Consider the following 26,130-nt stretch of genomic DNA (forward strand, 5'->3'; position numbering starts at 1 on the left):
ACAAAAGACAACAAACCAGGAACTGTGAACTATGCCTATAACAGTTACCTAGGAGACTGAGACAGGAGAATTGCTTGTTCAAGGCCACTTTGGGCAACTGAATTGAATCACATAATGTATTCAAAACTATATGATAATGAAAATAAAATTCAAAAAGGCATAAGTGAGTAATAGTTTTATTGGCAATTTTGTGGAGGTTGTGTATGAAGTCATTTCAGATAACAAATTTAGCTGCATCGAAATTTAGACTGGGGAAATAGCTCAGTGGTAGAGTGCCCCTGGGCTCAGTCCCAGTATGTTAAAAAAGAAAAAAACAACAAAACCAGACAACAAATGTCAGTGAGGATGTGGAAAAATTGGAAACTCTGCACATTGTGGGTAGGAATATAAAAAGTTGCAGCCACTATGGGAAATAATATGGGGATTCCTCAAAATATTAAAATTAGGGCTGGGGTTGTGGCTCAGCAGTAGATCACTTGCCTAGCATGTGTGAGGCCCTGGGTTTGATTCTCAGCACCGTATATAAATAAATAAAGTTAAAGTCCGTTGACAACTAAAAAATAGTTTAAAAAATTGTTTCATGTGTATTTAAAAAGAAGGTGAATAAGCTATAGAGATTTGTACCATATTATACCTGAAGTCAGTAATAATGTATTGTACACAACATGTTTGTTAAGAGGGTAGACTTCATGTAAGCATTATCACAACAATAAAAAATTTCAATAGGGACCAAATATCTGCATACTTACAAAGGATAATGCAGGGAGATTTTTTTTCTCCAAAAATAAACATGAAAGCACAAACTAGGGGGAAAAAAAAGATGACAAAATCCAGGATTGGAAAATTAACTATTTAATTAATAGTTAAGTTAATATTTCTGCTGTATGGATTAAAATAAGCAGACTCTGAATTGAATCACATAATGTATTCAATGAAAGTAAAATAATGAAAATAAAATTCAATAAGGCATAAGTGAGTGATAGTTTTATTGGCAATTTTGTGGAGGTTGTGTATAAAGTCATTTCAGATAACAAATTTAGCTGCTCTGCTTACAACTAAAGGCTTCAATTGCCGCATTTAAACTTCAGTGCAGAACATCTACATTTGGAACTTTAGTCTCAGGCCTGGAGCGGCTGTGAAATGGAAGTTACCACTCCATTCTAGTCCATAGATATCGGTATATTCCCCTTCACCTTCCACCCTGCAATAGTGAAAAAGAAGTTTGTGTGTTAATCAAGATGAAGAATCTACAGACTGTCTAGCACATTGCACCCTATGTGTGAAGCATATTTTTCCATTTTCAAATTTGGATTTAAAATGCAGAATTCTCCTTTCATATTGTATTAAAAAAAAAACAATGTCCCAAACAAACACAGTCATTATAAAAATTTTGATGTCCAAGATTTTAGGATCACATAAGCTCACTTCATATAAAACCAAAACAATCAAAACATGAAAAATTTATATTGGTTATCTGGCTTAATTAGTTCACTTATTTATTTAACAAATATTTCTTGATCATCAACTAGGTTTGACGTGATATGCTCTGTGCTATTTTGTTTTGTTTGTTTGTTTTTGGAGTGGGGGGGTACTGGAGATTGAACTCAGGGGAACTCAACCACTGAGCCACATGCTTAGCCCTATTTTGTATTTTATTTAGAGACAGGGTCTCACTGAGTTGCTTACAGCCTTGCTTTTGGTGAGACTAGCTTCGAACCCCGATCCTCTTGCCTTAGCCTCCTGAGTTGCTGGGATTACAGGTGTGTGCCACCACACCCTGCTGTACTGGTATTTTCTAGGGCACTTTGGAGTAGTAAAAATGCACTCACACAAACAAACAGGCTTTATCCTACAGATTAGATTTTTTTTCTCCTTTTATTTTTTTCCTTTTATCAGTTGGAAAAGGTAATCTGTTGTTGTCACAAAATTAGAGTCAAAATAGGTGAACATTTGTCAGCCCACCTCAAAATGTATTCATATCAACCACCTCAAATTCTAGAAATAACATAATAGTATTTATAAATGAACTTGAACTTGAACCTCCAGCTAGCATGGCATGGTATTCAGTGTGTGATCAAGCTTGCAAAGCTTCATTCATGTTTTATTTCACTTTTATGTTTCTATAAGCATATGCTCAGAAAGAGCAATAATGGGTATGCTTCTACAAATTGAAAATTAACTAATTTTGCTCAGATTTTAAAAATTAGCCTAATAAGATTAGGGATGTAGCATAGTGGTAGAACACTTGCCTAGCATACATGAGGCCCTGGGTTCAATAACCAGGATTGCAGGGAAAAACAAAATTAGCCTACTCAAAAGGTATGCACATGTCAGGTCAAAATGAAATAAATAATTATGAAATTACCCCCAAGGCTACTTTAAAAATACATCAAGATATTTCAAGTGAAAATTATTATTGGCCTAAATTTTCTTAATAATTGCAATAAGTTTTCTATCTGCAAACTGATTACAAAAAATTCTATACTAATAGAGAAGTAAAGGGGATAAACGAATAGTCTAATGAATTATCACTAAAAATGATATTCTCTTTTTGAAGCTTCTGATGGTCCTAGCCTCTCTTAAAACACTCCCAATTCTCTAAAATAACAAATCTTAAAACTAAATACATTATCAAAGTATATTTAGCATTAACTAAATATAATATTTAAGCAAGCAAAGATTATTTTTTAATTATAGTAATTTTTAAATTTAAGCTTACCTATTTTCATTGAAATTTCCAGTGTACTTTGCCCCAGTTGGGAATGTGTAAGTTCCTAATCCATGAAACATATTGTCCTTAAATTGTCCTTCATATACTGCTCCTGAAAAATGCTCAAGTTTTCCAAAACCATTCATCTGTTTGTAACAAAGAAAATTCCCTCAGAAACAAAAAACTTCAGTTTCCCCAGAGCCTTTAAAATATATATATATATATATATATATATATATATATATATATATATATATATATAAATCTAATATTAAGTCATGATTTCGTGTCACCCTTTATTTCCACAAAAAGAAACAAATTTGCCAGGTGTGATGGGGCATGCCTATACTCCCAGCAACTTGGGAGGCCAAGGCAGGAGGATCACAAGTTCAATACCAACCTAGGCAATCTAGTGAGACTCTGTCTTAAAATAAAAAATAAGAAGGGCTGGTATGTAGCTCAGTGGTAGTGTGTCCTGGGTTCAATCCCTAGTCCTGGAAAAAAAAAAAAAAGGACAAATTTATTTGTCCTTCCTCTGTATCTGTCTGTGAAGCCTACTGAATCAAATGTTCTCATACTGAGTCATTTGAACACATGGGAGTCCATGATGATTTATTAGGATCCTCAAGATATATTAAATACATCAAAAATCTTCAAGTTTCGTTAGCTCAGGAATAGTATAGTATCATTAGTTCAGGCAATAGTAGAGAGCCATATAGAATGTGAATTTGGATTCAAGTAAACCTGAGTACACATTCTTGTTTTATCACTTACTAGCTGGGCAAGAAATCTGAGTCTGATTTCCCTCACTCAAAATGAGAGTGTTAATGGCATCTATCTCATGAGATTGTTTTTAGGATTAAGTGAGAAAATTATTTTTTTTCATGGAAATTTTTATTTTTTATTGATTATTTAAAGCATTACATAGCTCATGATATATCATCTTTCATACATTTGACTCAAATTGTGTTTTGAACTCCCATTTTCACCCCAAATACAGATTGCAGAATCACATCTGTTACATATTCACATTTTTACATAATGCCGTACTAGTGACTGTTGTATTCTGCTACCTTTCCTATCCCCTACTATCCCCCCTCCCCTCCCCTCCCCTCCCATCTTCCCTCTCTACCTCCCCTGCTGTTGTTCAATTCTCTCCCTTTTTTTTTTCCCTCCTCCTTGCCCCTCATAACCTCTTATAATTTTATGTATCATTGAAGGTCTCCTACCATTTCCATATGCTTTCCCTTCTCTCTCCATTTCTCTCCCCCCATTCATCTTTGTTTACTGTAGTCTTTTTTTTTTTTAAAGAGAGAGGAGGGGGGGAGAGAGAGAGAGAGAGAGAGAGAGAGAGAGAGAGAGAGAGAGAGAGAGAGAGAATTTATTTATTTATTTATTTATTTTAGTTCTCAGCGGACACAACATCTTTGTTTGTATGTGGTGCTGAGGATCGAACCCGGGCCGCACGCACGCCAGGCGAGCGCGCTACCGCTTGAGCCACATCCCCAGCCCCTAATGTAGTCTTTTCCTCATGCTCTTCCTTCCTGTTCTGTTCTTAGTTGCTCTCTTTATATCAAAGCAGACATTTGGCATTTGGTTTTTAGGGCTTGGCTAGCTTCGCTTAGCATAATCTGCTCTAATGCCATCCATTTCCCTGCAAATTCTATGATTTTGTCATTTCTTAGTGCTGCATAATACTCCATTGTGTATAGATGCCACATTTTTTTTTATCCATTCATCTATTGAGGGGCATCTAGGTTGGTTCCACAGTCTAGCTATTGTGAATTGTGCCGCTATAATTATTGATGCAGCCGTATCCCTATAGTGCGCTCTTTTAAGGTCCTCAGGGAATAGTCCGAGAAGTGCGATAGCTGGGTCAAATGGTGGATCCATTCCCAGCTTTCCCAGGAATCTCCATACTGCTTTCCAAATTGGCCTCACCATTTTGCAGCCCCACCAGCAGCAGCAGTGAGAAAATTATTAATCTGTTTTACTTTACTTTACAAAGAGATGAGAAAGATACACGATTAGCCCTCTACATGAGTTTAATATTAGGCATATGTTAACATATGTTAAATATAATTATTTATTATTTTTATTGTTTGGTCTACTCATTATATATATTTTTATTAATGGTAAAATGTATGGAATCATCTAGCCTATAGGGTTATTAATTTACAATCAGTATTAAAAACAATAATAGATCAATAAGTATATGAAAAAAAGTTCAACTTCTAGTAATTAGAGAAATGCAAATCTCACTCCAGTCAGAATGGCAATTATCAAGAATACAGCAATAACAAGTGTTGGCGAGGATGTGGGGGAAAACGTACATTGTTGGTAGCACTGCAAATTGGTGCAACCACTCTAAAAAGCAGTATGGAGATTCCTTAGAAAACTTGGAAGGGAACCACCATTTGACCCTTAAATTTAAGCTTACCTATTTTCATTGAAATTTCCAGTGTACTTTGCCCCAGTTGGGAATGTGTAAGTTCCTAATCTTTGGTCTTTACACAAAGGACTTAAAATCAGCATTCTATATTGAAAAGCCACAAAAATGTTCATAGCAGCTCAAATTACAATAGCTAAACTGTGGAACCAACCTAGATGTCCTTCAATAGATGAACGGATAAAGCAACTGTTGGTGTATATACACAATGGAATATTACTCAACATTAAAAGAGAATAAAATTATGGCATTTGCAGGTAAATGGATGGAGTTGAAGAATATCATGTTAAGCAAAGTAAACTAATCCTAAAAAACCAAAGGCTGAATATTCTCTCTGATAAGTGGATGCTGATTCATAATGGGGACAGAGCATGGGAAGAATGGAGGAACTTTGGGCAAGGGGTGAGAGGGGAGGGGAGGAGGTATGGGGGCAGGAAAGATGGTGGAATGAGATGGACATCATTACCCTAGGTACATATATGACTGCATGTATGTGACTCTACATCGTGTACTACCAGAGAAATGAAAAGTTGTGCTCCATTTGTGTACAATGAATTGAAATGCATTCTGCTGTCATATATACCTAATTAGAATAAATAAATAACAAATAGAAAGAAAAAAACAACAATAAATTGGGCGCAATGGCTAACACTTGTAATCCCAGATACTTGGGAGGCTGAGGCAGGAAGATCCTAAATTGGAGGCCAGCCTGAGCAATTTAGTGATATCCTGTCTCAAAATAAAAAATAAAATGTCTTGGGAATGTAGCTCAGTGCTTTCCTGGCATGTGTGAGGGTCTGGGGTCAATGTCAACAAACAACAAAAAACCTCCAAACAACAATAATACCTTGTCATCTTTCCAGTTTCCTGTGTAGACAATCCCATTAGGAGTGGTATGAATACCTACTCCATTTCTCTCATAAATTCCAGAAGATGTTCTTATACATTCACCATCTAAACAAGGGAGAAACACTAAAGATTTTTAAATAGGACTTGTGTTTGACTAAAAAATATAGTATTAATGTCTGGGGAAAAGCCATGTGGGTTTTGTTTTGTTTCTTTTCTTTTTTTGCAGAGGGGGTGTTTTGTCTTGTTTGTTTGTTTGTTTGTTTTTAGCTTCCCAGCATTGAAACCAATGACAGCAGAGATAAGACAATATATGAACTCAGAACATCTTGTAACCACTGAGACCCAGGACCAAAAAGACTGGCAGATTCTATAAATTTCCAAGGCATACGATCTAGATATAATGTTGGAATTTTGATTTTAAATCTGTTCATCTATTAGGATTTCTGTTATTTTACTTGAAATAATATCCCAATAGCAGTTTCATAAAATGTGAGTCTCATTTTTTTTATTCTTTAATATTCTGCAGAGGAAAAGTAATTGAAATGTATGCTTACCATACTTGTCTCCATTAGGAAATATAAAATTTATCTTGTACACTTCTGAAGTTGCTTTAAAAGATTTAAAAAGAGTCATATAAGTTTAAATATTTTGTGTCATAAGACCTATAAGTGAGGGTTAAGCACTACCTAAATAGACTCAATTCACAATAACACAACTATATTACTTGGTAGTTTCATGTCTAATGTAGGGTTTTGAGGAAATAAATAATTTTGACTAGATGAGTGATCATTTAATATAACAACTTTATTAATGTGTAATTTACATATCACAAATTAATCCTTTAAAGTATATAATTCAATATTTTAGTATATTGAGTATATAGAGTTGTGCAACTATCACCACAATCTAATTTTAGAATATTTTAATTACCCCCCCAAAAAAATCCTGTGCCCATCAGTACTCACTCATCATTCCCCTCAAAACTCCATTCCCCATTACCCACTAATCTACTTTCTATCTCAATAGATTTGCCTATTTATTTCTTAGAAATGGATTCAATAAATGGTCCTTTGTGATTGGCTTCTTTCACTTACCATGTTTTCAAGTTTCATCAGTTTGTACCAAGTATCAAAACTTCATTCTCTGTTCCTTCTTATTACCAAATATATTGTATAGAAATAGTGTATTCATTACTTGATGTACATTTAAGTTGTTTCTAGTTTGAGGCTGTTAAGAATAATGCTGTTATAACATTGATGTACAAATTTATGTTCAACAGAGGTAAGATGGTGAGGAATATTTGATTAGGAAATAGGAGGAAATATAAAATATAATAAGTGGGGAAGGAGGTAAGTCTAAGTAGAGTGAGTCTGGAATGGAGACCAGGTTTAAAAAAGGAAAAAAAAAAAAAAAAAAACAAGACCACAAGACTGAGGGGAATCTCTATCTCTGAACCCTGGAACAGTTAGTACACTAAATGCAAAATGTAAAAAAAATATATTTTTTTCCAAAAATGAAGAAAATATATAGAGAATAAGTGAACTCTAACTTCTTGGACAGTAGACTCTATTAAGATGTTAGTCAAAGTGTGGCCTATGCGTAAGAATCGGCTTGAATATCTCTAAGTTCCTAGGCCCCACCTCACATCTACTGAATCTCTGCATAGGGTAAGGGAACAGATAGTTTTAATTTAAAAGGTAACTTAAGTGCCAAGTGAGAAAGGTTGGAGGCTCATCTCAGAGTTAATAGCACAATAGGTTTAAGACTTTAAAATACTGTAACATCCTCAGAGAGAAAGAGGAACAGACAGTTAAGAATCAATTAGCAAGGAACTTAATAATAAAACTGGTGAAATAAAACTTTCAGAAGGATTGGATAATAGAATGGATTTAATTGAAAAGTAAATTAGTGAACTGGTAGATTAGGTTGAAAATTTTCACAGAAAGTAGCACAAAGAAAAATTCTAAGATAATGGAAAATATATCCAAAATATTTAATGCCAGTTTAATAAAATTTCTAGAGGGAAAGAATAAGGGGAGGACACAATATTTGAATAGTCAAAAACTTGTTAGACCTGAAGAAAATGAGTGCTTAGACTGTAAATGAATACTAAGTAAACTGCACAGGTAGACAATTTGAAGTAAAATTCAACAACATAGAGACAAATGCCAATTAGGCAAACAAAAACCAGATTACCTATAACAAAGTAAAAAGAATAAGAATCAGACTGACATCAGCAATAGTGGACATTAAAAACAAAAATGAGATGTATTTAAATCTTTGAGGGGGGAAATTATTTGAACCCAATGTTCTACCCTCAGCAAAAATATCAGTCCAAAGTGATGGAAACTAAACTATTTTTTGGACATGGCAGAATTCAGAATTTAGTACTCATACTTTGTCTTTGAGAAATACAAGGAAATAAACTCTAATAGGGAGAAAAATGAATCCAGGAGAGAATAAGAAAACAAAACAAAATGAGGAACAAAGGAATTAGTAAAAATGCATTTTTATTTTATTTTTGAGAAAAAATACTTTCTGTTAAGTAATATTATTTTATGTCATTAGGAATTTTATTATTATTAACAACCAGGGATTGAACCTAGGGGGCGTTTAACCTCTGACCCACATTCCCAGTCCTTTTTTATTTTATTTATTTATTTATTTGTTTAGTCTAATCAGTTATACATTACAGAATGCTCTTCGATTATTCAACACAATTGGAGCACAATTTTGGACTTCTCTGATTGTACCCAAAGTAGGGTCACACCATTCCTGTGACCCTACTTTGGGTATGTATGTATGTATGTATGTATGTATTTATTTATTTATTTATTTATTCTAATCAGTTATACATTACAGAATGCTCTTCGATTATTGAACACAACTGGAGCACAATTTTGGACTTCTCTGATTGTACCCAAAGTAGGGTCACACCATTCCTGCAATCATACTATGTACCTAGGGTAATGATGTCTGTCACATTCCACCGTATTTGTCACCCCCATCCTTTTTTGTATTTAATTTAGAGACTCGGTCACAGTGAGTTACTTAGGGCCTTGCCAAGTTGATGAGGCTGGCTTTGAACTTGTAATCCTGCCTCAGTCTCCAGAGCTGCTGGGATTACAGGCATTCTGCACCCAGTTTAGGAATTTATTATTAAGAATAACTTTTAAGGGCTGGGGCTGTAGCTCAGTGGCAGAGCGCTTGCCTAGCACGTGTGAGGCACTGGGTTCCACTCTCAGCACAACATAAAAATAAAATAAAGGAATTCTGTCCATCTACAATTACAAAAATTTTTTTTAAAGAATAACTTTTAAAATAGACTATAATTAGAATTCTGATAGCAATATGGAAGTGCTGTGAGGAGTAGAACGCAATCTTGCTGGAATTCTGACCTTGTTTGGGGTTAAATATAGACATCAATTACACTAAATCTTAGAAGAATAAAAATTTAACTATATTTGTTCATTTTTTTCCCCAGTCATTCTGATTTGGCTGTAGAGGTAAACAGATATGTGTCTTCAAAATTTCCAAGATACAGAATTGCTTTCTGTGTTTAATGATCTAGACTACCAGATGTCCTTGTAAAAGCTCCAGCAGCAATACTGTACTTTTTTCCCTGCAGCACACATCTCTTCTTTGGCTGGTTAACTCATCCTGGAGGAGTTGGAAAGTAGAGTGTAGTATTTAGGGGTTCGGGCATGCCCTGGCATTAGGCCACCTAGGTGAATGGGACTCCCCCTTTATATTTGGACAAATTAGTTATGTCTCAATTTCCTCATCCTTAGATTAAATGAGCTAAACCACGTAAAGCACTAGGCTAGTGTCTAACTCTGTAGGTATTAGCCATTGTTATCCTGTAGCACCAATTCAAGAATTGTCACAAGAATTGTCAGTCTCAAAGTCTTCTCGTTTCTCTTTCCCCCCAGATTCTTTTAAGAAGCCCCCACAGTACTCAGGGCTCTATTAAAACAATGCTTTCGTGTCAGGATTCTCTATCACACCCACCTCCTCGGGACAGGACTCGCGGGTTAATCAAATCTTTTTTGTCCCCCTCCTGAGTTCAGTGTTTAGTATTAATATGAGCTGTCTATTTAGCGAATGAATGGCACTTAGGAAGCGGTCATTAAATGTCTACTAAGCAGAACACTAAATGTAATCGTAAAAGACACGGAACTATTTTCAATTGCCCTTAGAAAGTTCCACATTCGAAACTTTGGGATGTTGGAACTGGATGGAACCTCAAAGATCGACACCATCCGGCACCATGAAGGAAACTGAAGCCCAGAGAGGCTGGCTCTTGCCTAAGGTATCACAACAAGGAATTCGGGCTGAATCAATGTAGAATCCCCCCCACACACACACCGCAGTGTACACAGATTTGTCACACCCGGTCGGGAGTTACAGGGCCGAGCTCTGGCTCCCAAAAGTTCTATTTACAGGTGCTCTTCCCCGCCAGGGCCTTGGGAGGAAGGGCACTCACTTGCTGGAGAGAGGTCGGAGAAACTTTCTTGACTCTGCGATTCCCCTTGGGCCGCCAGCTCTGCGGTATGGAGGGAGCAAAGCGCTAGCCGACACAGCTCCCAGAGCGACTCGGTTGCTTGGGCAACCGGGCAACCTCTCACCCGGAAGCGAATACGCGATGAGCCAATCAGGAAGCGCCGAAGCTGTGCAGCCGCAGCTGGGCCGCGGCGGAGCCGCTCCAGGTGAGGTCCGTGGGGGTGGCCGAGTCCAGCTGCGACCTCTTACCCCTGGGCGCCGCCTCCCGACAGCCGGGAAGCATAGCTGACCTCCCTTAAGGAGGATCAGTGGTGTGTGTTTGTGTGCGTGGTTTGTGCGTCGCCCCAGTTGTCAGTGTGCGGCCGCCTTCCTGCTCCGAGAGTGGTCAGCATCTGAGGACCATCCTGTCCCGCTGTGCCCCAGCCTGGTCTGCCTGGCACCAGTGTATCAGGACCAGCAGGATCCCAGGCCCTGGGACCGGACCAGGTGGGCTGCAGCGGAGGTTCTCCACGCTCAGGCTTGAGGCGGGAGAGCGGATTCAGGCTTGGAGGGGGGTTGGATTGGAGGGGCTCAGACTCGGTTTCCTGTCTCTGTCTCCATTTCGAGTCGAGTTTAACTATTTGGGGAAAGGATTAGGAGCGAAGAACGGTACGTGTCTGGGTAGCTGAATGGAGCTGGATGATTCTTTCTGGTCCGAGATTTGCATGAGATAAAAAGGGAGTGTCTTCAGTTTTCTGTGCCCAGTTTGGGGCGATGCTGTACATGGGAGCCAAACTTGGGAGTGAAACAAAGGATATTCTTCGAGCCAAACTTAGGTGAAGAAAGATGGAATCTTCCCAGGCTAGATGGAATAGAATAGTGGAATCTAAGCCTGTGGATTGTACAACATATTTCTTATTCTCCCAGAATGTCTGGGAAGAGAGTGATATTGGATACAACGACAGCCAGGAAGTCTTTATTCAAAATTTTATGTGCAAAATTTCAGATCGAGTTGTAAAGGTAACATTTTCTGGATTGGTGTGAGACAAGTTGTTTTAAATCAGTTTAGTATCTTGCTTTTTTCCTAATGTTTCTCAGTACACAAATTTACCTGGACTGGGTGATTTTTGAGATAAAGTTCTGATTTATCTGTTTGATTTGTATATCCTTTCCAATTTTTCTAAGTTTTATTAACAATAGATAATTATTATTGCATAACATTAATAAATTCAGTTTGTCCCATTGTTTTGATCACCTGTTAATCTTTTAATTTTTTGTATTCTGTTTTTATAGAACTTATAATTTGGCTTCTTATACTATTCTTATCTACAAGGAATCTGGAGTCAGGGATTTGTAATGATTGAGTCTTCAAATTTAGATTGGAAGGATGTGTTAATCATGTTCTTATTCTCTAAGATGTTTTGACATTTTTGAGGTCCTACCTGGTGAGGAAGAAACTGCCCTTTCCAAGGTTAGCTAACAAAGGACCAGAGTCCATACTCCCAACACTTCCTTTTCCAAGCTCACCCATCAAGCCCATATTGTCCCTTCCCTAAATCAATCTATGACCAGATACTGGACAATTAGGGACAGCCCTCCCTGATGCCTCCCAGGGCCTACCTAGAATTATTCAAATTAGCTAGTCCTTAACTGTTTGTCCTGCCTGGCTTTTCCTGCATAAGCCCCAAGAAAGGCTGTGGCCTGATGAAAGAAAAATTGGGGGTTGCCCTAATTTAATTATAAGGGCCAGAGGATGGAGGGGGAAGGAAATAATGGAAAGTAATCAGTTTATTTTAAAACCTTGACTCAAATCCCATCATGGCCAGCCACTGTACCCTGTTTGTGTATGAACTTCCCAGATTGTTAACCCCACACAGTCCAGAAAAGTACTTTTCTTTGCCTTGATAAACTTTTTTTGTTTTTGTAATAGAGATCCCTTCGTCTTGAGAGTCTTGGCTTCACAGCCTAGGCCTTCCCTTTGTTCTTTTCCACCAAACTGCTGCCTGGCACAGCATGCTTTCTGGTTCTAGAGGATTTATGAGTCAGATTAAACTTTTGTTTCACTGTCATTGACCTCTCCATGTGGCCAGTGGGTCATCCTTATAAATTAACAACAGGGGGGCTGGGGATGTGGCTCAAGCGGTAGCGCTCGCCTGGCATGTGTGCGGCCCGGGTTCGATCCTCAGCACCACATACAAACAAAGATGTTGTGTCCACCGATAACTAAAAAATAACTATTAAAATTCTCTCTCTCTCTCTCTCTCTCTCTCTCTCTCTCTAAAAAATAAATAAATTAATTAATTAATTAACAACAGGGCACAAATCAGAGAGAAGCCAAACTACCTTTAAATTTTAGATTAAGATAAAAGGTGTGTCTGTGTGTGTGTGTGTGTGTGTGTGTGTGTGTGTGTGTATGTGCGTGTGAATGAGAAATTATCATGGAAGAATCTCAGCTTCAGAGTCAAATGGATTTATTCAAACCGTGATTCCAGGCTTTGCTTCTATAGTTGGTGCTGTTAGGTAAATCACATATGTTCCTTGTTTTGGTTTCCTCCTCTGTAAAAATAGAAAATTATATTTATCTGGCAATGTTTTGGAGTATTAAGTACAATAACCCTACCTTTCCCTTCAATACAGACTCATATATCCAACTACCTTTTATACATTTCCATTAAAGTATCAAATCAACCTCTCATATGTTAAAAAGCCAGTCTGATCTCATTATACTCACCTCAAATTCATTCCTCCCCAATATTCCCCTTCTAAGTACATGAAACTACTATTTATCCATTTAGCTCGTATCCAGAAATCTTATCACAATCTTGATTCTTTTCTCTCATACTACTTATGTAATTTATCTACCTTTAAAATGCATTCAGAACTTGGACCACTTAACTCCACTGCATCTATCCTAGTTCAAACCACTGTATTTTTTCTCTATCTTGAACAACTGTTTCAGTTTCCTGACCTCTTTGGTTTTTCTTCACCCACCCCCAACTTTATTTGTCAAATAGCAGTTAGAATAATTATTGTAAAACATAAGTCAAGCTTTTGTCCCAGCTTTTTAGTAGTGACTTCCTATCATATTTATAATAAAACCCAAAATCCTTCCCTGGATTTATGACCTTTTGTACTCTCTGGCCTCATCTCCCTTCCTCATTTCATACTTCTTACTATTCATCCAGACCAGCACATACCCTAACTCTTTTTTTTAAATTTTTTAATTTTTTTTTTTAGTCTTAGATGAACACAATATCTTTATTTTGTTTATTTATATGTGATGCTGAGGATCGAATCCAGTGTCTCACACGTGCTAGGCAAGCACTGTACCACTGAGCTACAACCCCAGCCCTATCCTGAACTCTTAAATCTATCATTGCTTCTACTTAGAATGTTCCTTTCACAAGTATTTCATGGCTTATTCTCCCAATTTGTTCAGATATCCATTCAAATGTGATCTCAGAGAGTCCTTAAACAACTACTCTGTAACAAAAGCCTGGAGGTTTTTTGGTTTTTTTTCCTTGATAACACCTGCTCTGGTTTGAGTATTATTTGACCACTGGGAAACTCGGATTGAAATTTGGTTGCCATTTTGATGATATTGGGAGATGGGGCCTTTAAGAGGTGGTTAGGTCATTAAGAGAGATTATGCTTTTCTTGAGGGAATGGGATCATTCTCATGATAGTAGGTTATTATAAAGCAAGGCAGCCCCTCGTGTTGTGTCTCTTCCTCACATACACACTTGCCCTTTTGTTTTTCCTCCATGTTATGACACAGCATGAGGCCCTCACCAGAATCAGAGCAGATGTCGGCATCATATTCTTCTACTTCCCAACCTCCAAAACTGTGAGCCAAAATAAACCGTTATTCTATAAATCCATCAGCCTCAGGTATTGTGCTATAGCAACAGGAAACAGACTAAGACAGTACTTATTTGATATTATATATCTATTTATTGTCTGTTTTATCCTTTAAAGGAAATTTCTTCACAAAGCAGGAATTTTGTCTTTACTGTTATATTTCCAGGATCTGATATACAAGAAATGGCTAGATGAATATTTCATTGTTCATTGTTTATATATGTTCATTCACATAATATTTCTGCCTGATATTAACCTAGCAACTCCACCTTTCTTGTGGTTTCTGTTTGTATAATTTGTTTTTTTCCATCCTTTTACTCTTAATTTATTTATACCTTTAAATTTATAGTGTCCCTCCTATAAATAACATATAGTTAGTTGGGTTTTTCCTTCCAAGATAATAAACAAAAAAAAAAAAAAAAAAAAAAGAAGAAGAAGAAGAAGAAGGAACAGTGGCCATGCCAAAAAGGACCAAAGGGCCATGACCATATGTAGCCTATTCACTGTATGAACTGCACCTGGTATGTTCCCAAGGGAAAGGCTATTAAGAAGTCCATCATTCAAAACATAGTCGAGACTACAGCTATCAGGGACATTTCCCAAGCAAGTGTCTTCGATATGCTTCCCAAGCTCTATGTGAAGTTGCCTTACTATGTGAGTTGTGCCAATCATAGCAAGGTGGTTTAGGAACTGATCTCATGAACCCTGTAAAGACTGAACTCCCTCACCCCCACACATGTGTTTAGACCTGCTGGTGCTGCCCTATAATTTCCACCAAAACCTATGAAAGGAACTGGGTCCAATAAACTGAAGAAAAACCATTTTCTGGGGGAAAAAATAATAAAATGGAAATCAGACTTTAAAAAATTAGATATAGTTAGAATTTTTAAATCTAGCCCATCTTTTTATTGCATTTTTTAAACCACTTACATTTATTGTTAATAATATAGTGGGGGTTACAGCTATCATTCCATTCTGCTTTTTGTTGATATACATCTCATATCTATTTGTTCCTTTCTTCCTACTTTACTGCTTTCTTTTATTCATTAAGGGAATATTTTATAATGTATTTTTAGTGATTGTTCTGGGGTCTAACATATACATCTTAATTTATTGGAATCAGCTTCAGATTTGTACAAGCTTGATTCCAGCAATATACATAAGGATTAATACTGTATATATTCATTCCCTCCTCGTGGTATTGTTTATACATATTATACCTATTAATGTTATAAACCCAACAATACACTTTTATAATTATTCCTTTAACATTTGTAGTGATTTTCTTAGCCAATACAATATTGCTCCCACCTGTCTACTCTGTACAAATATATTACACATGTATTTTATTTTTTATTCCTATGGTTATAGTTCCAACATTATATCATATACATATTATTTTATATATTTGCTTTTTAATTTTAGTACTCAGGATTGAACCCAGGGTTGCTTTACCAGTCTTTTTTTTTTTTTTTTTTTTGCTACTTAAGGATAAAGCTTTATTTTTTTAGATGACATTGGTGTTTAGTTCTTTGATGAAATAAATTACTTTCTTCTCCATATGCGCACCAGTTTCAGACATAAATAATACAAATGATTTTTAATAAATGGAGAATGAAAACTAGTAACTTAAAATGGTTATTGTCATGTTTCATTTTTATTTCTTATTTGAGAAAAGGTTTTGCTAAGTTGCTGAGGCTGGCTTCAACCTGTGAACCTTCTGCCTCAACCGCCTCAGTCCAGTTGCTGGCTTGTGCCACCCAGTTGGCTTAATTGCTTTTTAAATTGAGGATAAAAGAGAAAAATATACATTTGTTTTGTTTATTTATAATTACATACTTAACCTTTACCAGTGCTCTTTGTTTTATCATGTGGATTTGAATGTACCATATAGGAACACTTGCTTAGCTTGAAGAACTTCCATTAGTGTTTGTTTTAAGGCAGGTCTACAAGCAACAAATCTGTCAGTTTTATTTTTCTGGGAAATATTTTCTTTCTCCTTTATTTTTGAAAGATAGCTTTTCTAAGGGTTTTTTGTTGTTGTTGTTGAGTACTTTAAATATATATGTCACTACCTTCTGCTCTCCATTGTTTATTCTGAGAAATCAGTTATCTTATTTTACAGGAGTTTCTCTTATAAGTGATGAGTTGTTTTTCTCTTGTGTTTTCAAGATGTTTCTCCTTGTCCTTGACCTTCAGTAATGTGATCTTTACTACAATGTGTCTGTGGATTTCTTTGTTTATTCTTTTTGGAGTCTGTTGAGCTTCCGAATATATAGGCTATTGTTTTTCAATAAATTAGAGAAGTTTCCTGCATTGTTTCTTTGACCATTTGTCCTGCTCCTTCCTTTCTCTCTGTTTGTTCCGGTACTCCTGTTATGTGCATTTGGTACACTTGGTGGTATCCCACTTTTCTGTGAGGCTCTATTTATTTTTCTCCATTCTTCGTTTTTCAACTTGAAAAATCACTGTCAATCTTTTTTTCATATTCACCAGTTACTTGTTTTGCCAGTCTGTAGACACTGTGGCTCATCACCTCTAGTGACTTTTTGTATTTAAGTTGTACTTTCCAACTCCAGAATTTCCATTTGGTTCTTTTTTTTATATATATCTTTATTGATAATCTCAATTTTTAAAAATAGTTATTTTGTAGTTGTAGTTGAACACAATGCCTTTATTTATGTATTTTTATGTGGTGCTGAGGATCGAACCCAGGGCCTCGCACATACTAGGCTAGTACTCTACCACTGAGCCACAACCCCAGCCCCTGATAGTCTCAATTTTATATGACATGGTCATTTTACCTTCCTTTACTTCTTTAATCATGCTTTCCTTTATTTTTGTGAACATATTTTTAATGGCTATTTTAAAGTCTTTTCTGTTAAATTTGACATTTGGTCTCACTCATAGGCAGTTTGTGCCCCATACTACTCCATGTATGAATCATGCTCAAGTAACATAAGTCTATACATGTTTTTCATGTGTCACATATCATTTTAATGTTCCTTTTTGAAACTAATAATTTTTTATAATATATTCTAGCAACTATGGGGTACTAGTTCTTCTCTGTCCAGAATTTAATGTCAGTTCTTTGTTTAACTTTTAGACTGGGAGGATTATTTTAGTGAAGTCTATTTCCTACCTACAGTATTGAGCTCTGATATTGTTCCTTGGGGAAATACAGCTTTGGGTATGCCCAGAGTTACACTGTTATGACAGTAGTTTTGATAGGGCTTTCTTTTTCTTCCTCTGACACATAGTTGTTAACTTCCACCAATTGCTGGTTGATTGCTCAGTTTTCAACAATGCCCAGTGGAGTAACTCCCTCTACTAATTAATCCCATCAAATTGTGGCTGAGTTTGAAGTGATATTTTCTGAGGTTCCTCTTTGATATATGTTTTGACCCCAAGAGGGCTCCTCCCAGTGATTTTATTCCTTGGTTTTCCCTTGCAAACTGGTTCACCCGCATTCTGATAATCATTCCTGGTTAAGAAATCTGTATCAGAGAAACTCATTAAATATTAGTTCTGAGAGATATGTACTTGGAAATTTTTTGTTAAGCAATTTAGTACACTGCTTCTAAACTAGTCTTTTTAAAAATCTGCATTTTTCTTTATTTCTAAAAGTAAGCTATACTCATAACTTTGACAAAGAAGAATTATTATACTTGCCTAGTTTTATAATGCCTATATTTTTCTTTTTCTCCTTCAGGTGAAAATGAGTTCTTCAGTAAGAAGAAAAGGCAAGCCAGGCAAAGGAGGTGGAAAAGGATCTTCTAAAGGAGGAAGAGGAAGCAGGAGTCATACTAATAAACCTCATGGAAGTGGTGGCAGTGGTGGTGGCGGTGGCAGTGGTGTTGGTGGCAACAGAAAGGCCTCAAGTAGAATTTGGGATGATGGAGATGACTTTTGTATCTTCAGTGAATCAAAGCACTCATCCAGGTCATTATACTCTTGAACGTTCAAAAATGGAAACAGTATCAATTCCTAATGTAATTGACAACAGGTGGCTGATGGAGAGGAGGGGAAGGCCAAATAATTCTGGTCAAGTTAATTGTTCTTATTTTAAAACCTGGAAGCCTGTTTGTAACTTTTTCTAAACCTTGTTGGGGGGTTTTGTTGTTGATGTTGAGTATGTGTAGGTTGAACTCTAAAGTTAACATTATACCCGCATGACACTGCGAATTGAGTATAATACTGCTATTGAACTCGATGTTACTAGGAAAGTAAATTTTGGAAAAGAAGTGGTCATCATTAACATTGCTTTCTCCAGGGGATTCTTGAGTTAGTGCAGCCAAATTTTTAAAGATTAATGATCTGATCAATTTTTTTTTTTCCTGAGCAGTTCTAATATGATGAAGTCTGGTTATGATTTTTTTTTGTAAAATACTTAATCCAGTTTGTGTTGTGAATATTTGGAAACTCTGAGGAGAGTATAAAAGTTCTTACCACAAGAAAGTGTATAATTTTTATCTATGCTGTTTGCAGACCTAGCAACAGTAGCATAAGCAAGGGAGAGGCTCGCCCTAAATGGAAGCCCAAAGCCAAAGTACCCCTTCAGACTCTACATATGACCTCTGAGAATCAAGAGAAAGTAAAAGCTCTTCTTCGAGACCTGCAAGAACAAGATGTGGATGCTGGATCTGAGTAAATTATTTTATTTGAGTAAATATTATATTAAGTAAGACATATTGACATTGTGAACACCTTGTACTTTTTTGGAACATTGTATCAATACTGATCCTATTGTGGCCATATGACTAGTTGAAAGTAAGCCAAAAGAAATATAAGAATTATTACTCAGCCACAGTTTTGGAGTGAGTTTGTTTTGCACCATCCATGAACAATAATACAGATCACCTTTTTATCTTTATTTTTCCATAGGACAGTGTTAATATGAGTTCAGTGATTGCTGTATCCATAACCTTTCAAATAAAACATTGTAACAAGCAAGTAGAAGTATTATTCTAGGAGCAAATATTGAGTTGATTATATGAGTCTTGAGGTTATGCTGCTCATGACCATTTTCTTAAGTGAAACAGCTTTTATTCTCAGTTATTTCCCCTCCAGATCTCCATTGCATTTTTATTCTTTTTTGTCTTATGATTTCAGCTGGAGAATTCTTTCTTTTCATTTACTAAAATTAATAAGTGGTCAGTCAAGAACAGATTGATTTCTATCTATCTACAAATGTTTTGTCTGTTTCAGATTTAGGAAAGGAGATTATGCAGTAAAGCAAAAAATGGGGACAGTATGAATGAGAAGAGAGGATGGCTATGGTTTCTGGTTTCTGTGGTTAAGAACACAGGCTTTGGGGCTGGGGATGTGGCTCAAGCAGTAGCGCGCTGTGGCCCGGGTTCGATCCTCAGCACCACATACAAATAAAGATGTTGTGTCCGCCGAAAACTAAAAAAAAAAAAAAAAAAAAATTAAAAAAAAAAAAAAAGAACACAGGCTTTGGGCTGGGCTCTGTGGCTTATGCAGCTTTGAAGGCCTAGGCAGCCTCAGCAAAAGCCAGGCACTAAGCAACTCAGTAGGACTATCTCTAAATAAAATACAAAATAGGGCTGGGGGTGTGGCTCAGAGGTCAAGTGCCCTTGAGTTCAATCTTGGTGGTAATGGCACCCTCCCACGGGGAGGGGGCAGGTGTGCCAAAACATAGGAGCTGGGGATATAGCTCAGTTAGTAGAGTGCTTGCCTCACATGCACAAGGCCCTGGGTTCAATCCCCAGCATTATAAAAAAAGAAAAAGAATACAGGCTTTGGGGTCAAACTGTTATTAGTAAAATCTCTAGTTTTTCCTTACCATAAATAACCTTAGGTAATTACTAATCCTCTCTTAAGTTTTAGTTGATCATCTGAAAAGCAGGGATCAGTATCTGGCAGGGCTATTAGAAAAAGTAAAAGAATGTTTACATATAAAACACTTAATATAATATCTGGCATTTAATGAATGCCTGCTAAATGTTAATTGCCAAGATATAAATGAACAGTTCAATAAAAGATTAAATCAGTAACTGAAGAGTAGTCAAGATTCTATGTCCTTGGCCCCTTGAATTAAATTCTTAAACCCTTGCTAAATTTCTCTTGAAGTAAGTAGAATTAATATCTAATACATGAAAATGTTACCTTTGCCAGAAGAGGAATTTCTGGGGAGGAGGAAGATGATGAGCCTGATTGTCTTGATGATGAGCAGTACTGGTCAGCTGGACAAGAACCTTCCCTTGCTCCGGACTCTGATCCTTGGGAATATGCAGGCTCAGGCCCAGTTGAGCCTCATATTCCAGAATTTACAGTCTCACCATTTGCAGTGCAAAAACTTTCCAGGTGATTGCTTTTTGTTATTTATGGGATTTGGGAGACAATTCAAGGCCAACTAAAATCATTGTAAACCCAACTACCTTTCCTTGTGTCCTTTCTGGCAGTGCATGATATGCCTAATATTCTATCTTTTAGGATAGAGGATTAGTATCATCAGGGATACTCTTTCAAAACATGGACCCTACATACATGTAGTCATGAGTATATTTAAATGAATTTCTCTTTAGTGATGTGATACTACTTTTTATATGTCACTTTTGTTGTTTTGCCCTCGGCAGGTATGGCTTCAACATTGAACACTGTCAAGCAGCTCTGAGGATTTGTGATGGAGATTTGGGGGCATCACTAGAGCATCTACTCATCCAGTGTTTTTCAGAAACATTTGGAGAAAGGATGAAAATCTCTGAGGCAGCTGGCCACGCAAGCTTGGATGAATGTGTGGAGCAGCGACAGGAAGAGGCACTTGCTCTCAGGTCAATTTGTGGAGAAAAATTTATAGAAAGAATTCAGAACAGGGTCTGGACCATTGGATTGGAACTGGAATATTTGACAAGTAAATTCTGCAAATCCAAGCAAAAGGAAAGCAAAAATGTGCGAGAGGCATCACCTGAAACCTGTAAATTTTACCTAAAAGGAAATTGTAAATTTGGATCAAAATGCAAATTCAAACATGAAGTGCCCCCAAATCAAATTGTTGGACGAGTAGAAAGAATTGTAGATGATTCTCATCTTAATGCTAATGAAGATGCATCTTTTTTATACGAGCTTGAAATCCGATTTTCTAAAGACCACAAGTACCCCTACCAAGCTCCCCTTGTGGCATTTTATTCCACCAATGAGAATCTACCTCTGGCTTGTCGTTTACATATTTCTGAATTCCTTTATGGCAAAGCCTTGACACTTTCAGAAACTTCAGAACCTGTTGTATATTCTTTGATAACCCTGTTAGAGGAAGAATCAGAAATTGTCAAGTTACTGACAAATACCCATCACAAGTATAGTGTCCCTCCTGTGAATTTTCTGCCAGTATCCTCTGGGACCAGAATAAATAATCCAGCCTGTCGTAAACCAGTGATTCCAAATCATTATTTTGTTTCAAGTCAAATATCAGAAGGTATGTAAGGTGTTGTTCTTGGTGGAGGGGGGACATTCAAAATGATGGATTAGAATCAAAACTTTTGAGAATGGTATAGGATCTTTCCCAGTGATCATGGGCAAGTTATTTAATCCCATGGCCAAAAAGCATGAGAATCCTCTGAAGTATAATTGTGCCTGACTTTTATTATAAGGCCCAATTGTGTCACTGTGGTTGGGCTCCCTGTACTGAAAGTTGGAAGCGATATCAAAGTTTAATGTAATGACATAGAATCTGAGGGTTGGAAGGATTTTAAGACACTAAGGACACTAACTGAAATCAGAAAATCTGTTTCATTTAATTTATTTGATTTCATATATTTGTTTCTTATACTATATACACTATCCTTTCCCTCTGTTTATAATATAGTAGGCTACCAAAATTTACTAGAATAGAGCTATCTTTAATAATCCCTAAATCCTTAAATAAAGAAATATTTATGCAGGCTCTGGCTTTGTCCAGATCCAGGTTTGCCATGCATGTTCTTATACCACAGATAAATCCCCTTTTCAGCTTTCATCAAAGAATTCAATATTAGTTCATCTTTCTTGAGGAAAAAAAAAAGTTTTCATTATTTCATGAGTTTCCTGGGTAAACATCAATACATAGAGAGCAAGGATGCTGAGGTATGGATGCTGGATATTTATGTGGGCTTGCTTTCTGGCCACCTGACTCACTGCTCCCTAATATCAGCTTCTAGTACATAGGGTTCAAATGTATTCCTGGAAAATGAAAAATTATGTGTCATGGATTTCTTCTTAATTTCAGCTTTATTGAGGTATCATTTATATACCATAAAATTCAACCTTTTAAAGTCTAAACTTTCTCAATTGTTAATTCTTTGTTTTTAATTTGATTTAACAATACCACTTAAACTTGAGTAAAGTTTATTTGAAGATGTATTTTACTTATTTATTTTTTATTTTTTTTTAAAGAGAGAGTGAAGGAGAGAGAGAGAGAGAGAGAGAGAGAGAGAGAATTTTTTTTTAATATTTATTATTTTTTAGTTCTCTGCGGACACAACATCTTTGTTGGTATGCGGTGCTGAGGATTGAACCCGGGCTGCACGCATGCCAGACGAGCGCGCTACCACTTGAGCCACATCCCCAGCCCTTATTATTTTTTTTTTTATACCAGGGATTGAACCAGGAGCTCTTTACCACTGAGCCACCCAGGCCCTTTTTTATGTTTTATTTAGAGAGGGTCTCGCTCAGTTGCTTAGGGCCTCAATAAGTTGCTGAGGCTGTCTTTGAATTCACAATCCGCCTGCCTCAGCCTCCTGAGCCACTGGGATTATAGGCATGCACCACTGTGCCTGGCTAAAGATGCATTTTAGTTCTTTAGCAGTGGAAGAAGTTTTGAAGTAAATAAGCCTGCTTTATTCAAGTTTCAACTTTTTCTCCATTTGATGATTTTATTTGTTACTTCATTAGACAGTGACTTCCCCCTTTACTAAAGAAAGGGCAAATTGAAAATGTTTACTTCTATTTCCTTCAAGTTGGAAAAGAATCAGAACCTGAGGAGGAGGCAGAAGAGGATGAAGGTTCAGCACCAGTTATAGTGGAGAATGAAAGCTATGTGAACCTTAAGAAAAAGATTTCCAAAAGATATGACTGGCAGGCAAAATCAGTACATGCTGAAAATAGTAAAATCTGCAAGCAGTTCCGGATGAAACAGGTACTGTGTGCTGAGAGATGGGCTAGCATTGCCCCCTTGATGTCTGGATAAAGAGATTCAGAGTTAGGAGGCTTTGGTTACCCTCTGTAATATCTCCATTGGTTCTTTCTTTACTCCTTAGTGGTTAAAGTTTCTACATGCTACCACATGTAGAAACTTGGGTGCATATGCTGGAAATATGTTTTGGAAAACCTCACAACTGATAAATAGCAAACACACCTGTATACCAAGTTCTTAAAATCATGTGCCTTTGGTACTGTGATAGACACTGAGGACACTAACTGAAATCCTAAATATGATATGTACAGTGGTTAAATATATAAAAGGAATATTAATACTGTCATTTACATTAGAAAATCAGTGTATAAAAGAAGATGGGTAAGACCCCATTTCAAAGGTTCACAGGATGAGTGCCAAAGGTCATGTAGATGTTAAGTAGCTACACAGGGTTCAATCCTGTTCTCTGTTTTCCAAAGTCCATATTATTTTTACCCATTTACATGAAAATTATCAATTTGATTAGTGTGATAAATTTATATGATAAAACTATATTCAGGAAATGATATATCGGTATAAATTCTTTTTTTTTTTTTTTTTTTTTTTGAAATGGTGCTTACTGTGTTGCTCAGGCTGATTTTGAATTCCTGGACTCAAGTGGTCCTCCTGCCTCAGCCTCCCAAGTAGCTGGGACTACAGGAGTGTGCTATTGCCCCCTGCTTAGTATAAATTCTTATTGTTAAAAAGTACAGCCATAGTTTTTCTTTATTTTTAAATTTTGTTCTTTTGGAACCAGGGCACTCTACCACTGAGCTATATCACCAGCCCTGTTTTTTAATTTTGAGACAGTGTCTTGCTAGGTTGCCCAGGCTGGCCTCAAATTTGTGATCTTGTGATCTTCCTGCCCCATCTTCCCAAGTTGTTGGAATTACAGGCTTGTGTCACTGTACCCAACTAATTTTTAAATTTTTAATTGACACATAATTGTTGATGTTTATGTTCCATGTGACATTTAAATACATGTATATAATATATGTAATGATAATCGTAGGCTAATTGGTTTATCTATCACTCATATATCTTTATGTTGGGAACATTCCAAATCCTCTCTATTTTAAAATATATGATTAATTGTTGTCAACCATAGTTACTCTACTATGCTATAGAGCATTAGGAATTATTTCTCCTATGCAACTGTGCCTTTGTACCCATTAACCTTTCTCTCTCCACTCCTCTTCTCCCATAATTTAAAAATACAATAAAGTGTTTATAGTGCTGGCCACTACATATGAAATTGATTAACATAATTGTGGCGAAGGGACAAAAAGAATCCTTTGGCAAGTGCTCTTACTGATTTTTTTTTTTTTTTTTGAAAAAAATCTGATTTGTGTAGAGCTATGCTTTCCACTATGGTAATTCTTAATCACCTTTGGCTATTTAAATTTAAATTATTTCATTAGAGTAATTTAGTTCCTCAGGAGTATTATCCACATTTCAAGGGCTCTTTATGCACCTGTGGCCAGAAATTGCTTATATTGGACAGTGAAGTTATGGAACATTTCCATGAACACATGTGGTCCTATGGAACAGTGCTAGTATATAGACGCTTGTCAGGAAGAGCTGGATAGATGCTAAGCAAGAGGGGTTTATTATAAGATATTTCAGTTTATTCAAATGTAGGAAAACTATGTATATTCTGTAGATTATTCTGGTTGGTTTTTTGAGTAGCCAATCTTCTGACTAAAGTCATCTGCATTCAATCCTTACAAATCTCTGTAAAGCTATCTCAGAAGAAATTATTTAGAAAGAACAGAAAGGGTGAGTCCTACTGGAATTTTGAATTCAGAACCTTGTGAAAGGATTCAAAGGAACGTAACTAATGCCTTATCCTTGATTTTTATTAGGCTTCCAGACAGTTCCAGTCAGTTCTACAAGAAAGGCAGTCACTCCCTGCATGGGAAGAAAGAGAAACCATTCTTAAATTGCTGAGCAAGCACCAAGTGGTTGTCATAAGTGGTATGACAGGGTAAGAAAATAATGTGTTTGTGATACAGCTTTCACTGATAAATATGATATGTACAGTGGTTGCTATATCTAGTTGTACTTTTAAAAAACCTATACTGGTATAATTGGCACTTTTTCCTGTTGGATATTAAATAATATTTTACAGGGGTTGGTATTGCAGCTTCAGAAGCCTATAGAGCCAAATTACAAAAAAAAAAAAAAACCCTCAGAAATTCATCTAGAAGTTTACAGATGTTGTATACTTCTACCTCAAAACAATTTTAAGGCAAAGGGTTCAGCAGAAAACTTTTAACAAGCCCTATTTTTAAATTTAAAAAATAGTTCTAGACATTTAACTTGAAAGCTCTTCATCTTCTGAATTAATTCTGGTTTCTCTTTTTTTGGGGGGCGGGTACCAGGGATTGAACTCAGGGGTACTCAACCACTGAGCCACATTCCCAGCCCTATTTTGTATTTTATTTAGAGACAGGGTCTCACTGAGTTGCTTACTGCTCCACAGTTGCTAAGGCTGGCTTTGAATTCATGATTCTCCTTTCTCAGCCTCCCAAGCCACTGGGATTATAGGCTTGTGCCACCGAGCCCGGCCAGCAATTTGATTTCTTTAAAACTTTAATTTTTTTTCTT

The 26,130-nt window shown here is 36.5% G+C and overlaps 2 protein-coding genes across 7 annotated transcripts in view; one reads left to right on the forward strand and one right to left on the reverse strand.

Annotated features, from left to right (window-relative positions):
• Positions 1-888: 888 nt before the first annotated feature.
• MORN2 (MORN repeat containing 2) lies at positions 889-10,626 on the reverse strand. 2 transcript variants are annotated; one of them, XM_081263817.1, is made up of 4 exons: positions 6,563-6,586; positions 6,007-6,113; positions 2,720-2,856; positions 889-1,201 (listed from the first exon to the last, which is right to left on the reverse strand). In XM_081263817.1, the coding sequence occupies exons 3-4, from the start codon at positions 2,854-2,856 to the stop codon at positions 1,099-1,101; spliced, it is 240 nt and encodes a 79-aa protein (XP_081119943.1). In that variant the 5' UTR covers positions 6,007-6,113; positions 6,563-6,586; the 3' UTR covers positions 889-1,098. The 2 variants fall into 2 exon arrangements, with proteins under 2 accessions (XP_081119943.1, XP_081119942.1); XM_081263816.1 differs by lacking the exon at positions 6,563-6,586 and adding an exon at positions 10,495-10,626 and having other exon boundaries at positions 890-1,201.
• Positions 10,627-10,661: 35 nt separating this feature from the next.
• The window catches only part of DHX57 (DExH-box helicase 57), a 61,521-nt gene continuing 46,052 nt past the window's right edge, over positions 10,662-26,130 (forward strand). The window contains exons 1-8 of one of the 5 annotated variants that reach the window (XM_081263807.1): positions 10,672-10,717; positions 14,269-14,337; positions 18,064-18,293; positions 18,840-18,998; positions 20,490-20,678; positions 20,951-21,786; positions 23,306-23,484; positions 25,386-25,507. In XM_081263807.1, the coding sequence (XP_081119933.1) occupies positions 18,070-18,293; positions 18,840-18,998; positions 20,490-20,678; positions 20,951-21,786; positions 23,306-23,484; positions 25,386-25,507 (1,709 nt within the window). In that variant the 5' untranslated portion in view covers positions 10,672-10,717; positions 14,269-14,337; positions 18,064-18,069. The other 4 variants (XM_081263805.1, XM_081263808.1, XM_081263806.1 and 1 more) reach the window with 4 other exon arrangements.

The sequence above is a fragment of the Spermophilus citellus genome (genome assembly GCF_964194105.1).
Source record: "Spermophilus citellus genome assembly, chromosome: 13".
Taxonomy (NCBI): domain Eukaryota; kingdom Metazoa; phylum Chordata; class Mammalia; order Rodentia; family Sciuridae; genus Spermophilus; species Spermophilus citellus.

What these genes read in the sequence shown, in the direction of transcription:
- MORN2 (XM_081263817.1), bottom strand. Translation starts at nt 2,856, where the DNA reads ATGAATGGTTTTGGAAAACTTGAGCATTTTTCAGGAGCAGTATATGAA. An exon ending in GGAAATTTCAATGAAAATAG is followed by an intron (nt 1,202 to 2,719) that starts GTAAGCTTAAAT and finishes TCACTATTGCAG; the next exon opens with GGTGGAAGGTGAAGGGGAAT.